Genomic DNA, 3,152 nt, shown 5'->3' with positions numbered 1-3,152 from the left:
AGGAGAGAGAGGAGAGAGAGAGAGGAGAGAGAGAGAGAGAGGGGAGGAGAGGAGAGAGAGAGAGAGAGAGAGAGAGAGAGAGGGAGGGGGAGGGAGGGATGAGATGAGAGGAGAGAGAGGAGAAGAAGGGAGGAGAGGAGGAAAGAGCTGAGAAGAGACGAGGAGAGGGGAAGAGAGAAGAGTGCCCGGTTTAGCGCAGCCACGGGAGTGCGTGTCTGTGCGTGGGGGGAGAGTCCCAGGCGTCAGGGGTCACCAGCGTGTCTTTTCGAGCCCTCGACTTCTGCAATAGCCACAGGTCGAGGTCAGCGGCACGACCATATAAGGCGGCGAGTGGCGGCCGTCGGCATCAGTGGTCTCCTCAGCGCCATCTCACCATCGCCATGCAGCTGGTGAGAGCTCGGGGTTTCGGTGCGTGCCTGCGTCATTCGGGCCGGGCCGGCACACGCGCTCGGAAACGCGCAGACCGGTCCGCTGGCTATGAGATCCTCAGCTCGGCAGAAATCGGACTCATTTCAAGACGAGTGTGATTTCGTGGGAATTCTGCCATTCCTCGCACGGTAATTTAGTGCCGCTGGTGCGTCTCCGTCATATGCTAGCCACCGCGGCCCGCAGTCCGACGAAAAAGGGAAACCTGGCAGATGAGGTAGCGAAAACCGCACCGTTCTTTACGACAAGAAGCGCCAACACGTGTGGAGGACGCGGCAGCGCCGCTGGGTTTCCGCGTAAACCTCAACATCCCCATTGAAATTAGCTGTACGCATTCCTACCTTCCATTGTAAGATGCACGTCTTAACGATTTGCCACACCATCTTTTCTTAGCATTCCTTACCAGTGGAGCCCCCAGACAGACAACACCATGTTAACTAGTCCCAGTAGGCACTCTTGAAGCTGGCGCATAACCCTGCTGTTCTCGCTGGTTTCTACCGTTCCGCCGCAACGGCTAGAGCCACTATAATAATCCGTGCGTTGGCTGAGATCTACCGCATCTTTTCTGTTTCAGTTTGTGTTTATCTGCCTGGTGGCTGCGGCGGCCGCAGCGCCACAGCAGTTCCTCCAGGACTTCAATCCTCAGCAGTTTGTCAGCAGTGGCCTGCAGGCGGTGCGCATACTCAGCCAGAGGTTCGAGCAGGACCAGGCTGGCAACTATGAGTACGGATATGAACAAGACAACGGACAACAGGTAAGGGTGGGTTTGAAACGGGTCCTGCCGCGCTTGTAACGCATCCAGATGCTAGGCTGCTCTTTTGTTTTGCAAATGTTTTTTTTTCGATACCAAAAACAGACGATACTCACCTAGGTGCCAACACTTTATATCGTATCCTGACATTTTTGTTCATTTGCAATCTGTGAAGTTTGCTATGCCTATTCATTTTGTTCCATTTTCCACGTCATTCAGCATTTTTTTTTAAAGAAAGAACATTTATGCGTGCGATGTTTCCTACTTACTGCAGCAGCCAGCACTGCGCTGCTACGTTGTAGACAGGTGAGAGTGTGCGCCTATTACGCACAGAAAAGTGTGGCCCGACTGCGTGGAGTCCAAGCCGCGGTGCTTTTCCGTCCCTCCAGGACGCGCGATGTCATCTACCTACGGCGGGACACTTGAATGGTGCCCGTCACAGTCGGACTCAGCCAAAATGCCGCACCAATTTCCTGCTTAAAAATTAAAGCTCTCACCATTGGTTCTCGTAGTTAATGTTTCGTCTCATTTCGGTATTTGCGATGCCACTGGTGCATAGGTAGTGCAACATACCCAAATTGCTGTCAAAATTTGCAGTTTACCGGCCGTGTAATAAACTGCACTTTACTTACCCGCTCCACTTTACTCACCACGTAAATATTCTTTAAACCTTCACGCCTGTAGGTAATTGCCTTTAATACGACCAATTAAGGTCATTCGCTATTAGCACTATAGCGCATGCACGACGTTGTGACATTGACACTGCGAGCCGGGAGCACTTCCGTCGGAATAAAACCTGCAAATAGAGCAAGTTGACTCAAAACCCATTGCTTTACAACTTGGTACCATGGCTGTTTCTTGTAGCGTCGATGACATCATCTCGTGCTTTTCTTTTGCACAAATAAGGAGAACACTTATTAAATGGCGATGTGTCAGGCGTGCATACAAGTTAACGCATTGGTTTTTATGTCACCAGGTGCAGGAGGTGGGCCGAGTGCTGCCGGGGTCCCAGCCAGAGACCGGCAGCATCTCCCAGCAGGGCAGCTACCAGTTTGTTGGCGACGATGGCAACACCTACCAGGTCAGCTACGTGGCCGACGAGAACGGCTTCCAGCCTCAGGGCGCCCACCTGCCGCAGGCTCCAGCTCAGATCCCCGAGTATGAGCAGCTGAGGCGGGACTACCCGCAGCTGTTCTGGGCCGAGAACGGAGGCGCCGGCATCATTCTCAACGGCCAGCAGCAGTTCAATCAGCAGCAGTTCGTTGGTCAGCAATTTGACAGCCAGCAGTTTCAGCCGCTTACTCAGTTCATCAACTAGCTGAAAATGACAAAGCCTGTTTAATTCAAGAGCTGCGCTCATGGGGAATGTCAAGTGACTGTTTGATGTGTTCGTATCTGTGAGACGTTTTCATGATGCAAAGCGCCGCAGCCTCCGCTGTCGCTGATGCGTTCAGATGCTTTACGGTGATGTGTTTTTTTCTGTGTGTGTCCAGTTGGGTCCCCACCTCCGTGATAGTTTGTGTTATAATCACTGTGATGAGAAGTGTTGGTCGTATACACGTGACATAGGCGCGACACCGCCTGCCAAATACAAAGCTGAAGGACGTTCAGTGTACGGATTCTGTCGATTTTCTTTGCTGCTGAGAAGACTCGGGTGGATATGTGGGATAAATGATTGGTGCACTTCAAAGGTTTACGTTTATCAAAACAGTTACCAGAGCTCAATTCCTTATCCTGAGAATCATTATAACAAAATATGAGCCCTAACAAACATTTAGCGTATGGAATACTGACACCATGCCACCGGCTTTAAATCCATGTAGTAAAGCGCTGCCATGATGAAAGAACCAGCCAGTGGTACGTGCCTTCCAGCAAGCACGTGTAAAGATGACAACAAAGAGCATATTAAAACAAGTTGAACGCATCCGCCTCCTGGCATAAAGAAAGATACGCATCGTTCAGGCCATGCCGCAAC

General features: G+C 51.4%; 1 protein-coding gene across 1 annotated transcript; it reads left to right on the top strand.

The window, feature by feature from the left end:
* The first annotated feature begins 380 nt into the window (after positions 1-380).
* LOC119095673 (uncharacterized) lies at positions 381-2,495 on the top strand. The gene is made up of 4 exons (XM_037218529.1): positions 381-389; positions 1,001-1,180; positions 2,154-2,258; positions 2,316-2,495. The coding sequence occupies exons 1-4, from the start codon at positions 381-383 to the stop codon at positions 2,493-2,495; spliced, it is 474 nt and encodes a 157-aa protein (XP_037074424.1).
* Positions 2,496-3,152: the final 657 nt, after the last annotated feature.

Source organism: Pollicipes pollicipes, unplaced genomic scaffold (assembly GCF_011947565.3).
Source record: "Pollicipes pollicipes isolate AB1234 unplaced genomic scaffold, Ppol_2.1 Scaffold_4219;HRSCAF=4965_pilon_pilon_pilon, whole genome shotgun sequence".
NCBI lineage: Eukaryota > Metazoa > Arthropoda > Thecostraca > Pollicipedomorpha > Pollicipedidae > Pollicipes > Pollicipes pollicipes.
The sequence above is the reverse complement of the archived record's forward strand: the minus strand, read 5'-3'. Positions and strand labels throughout refer to the sequence as shown.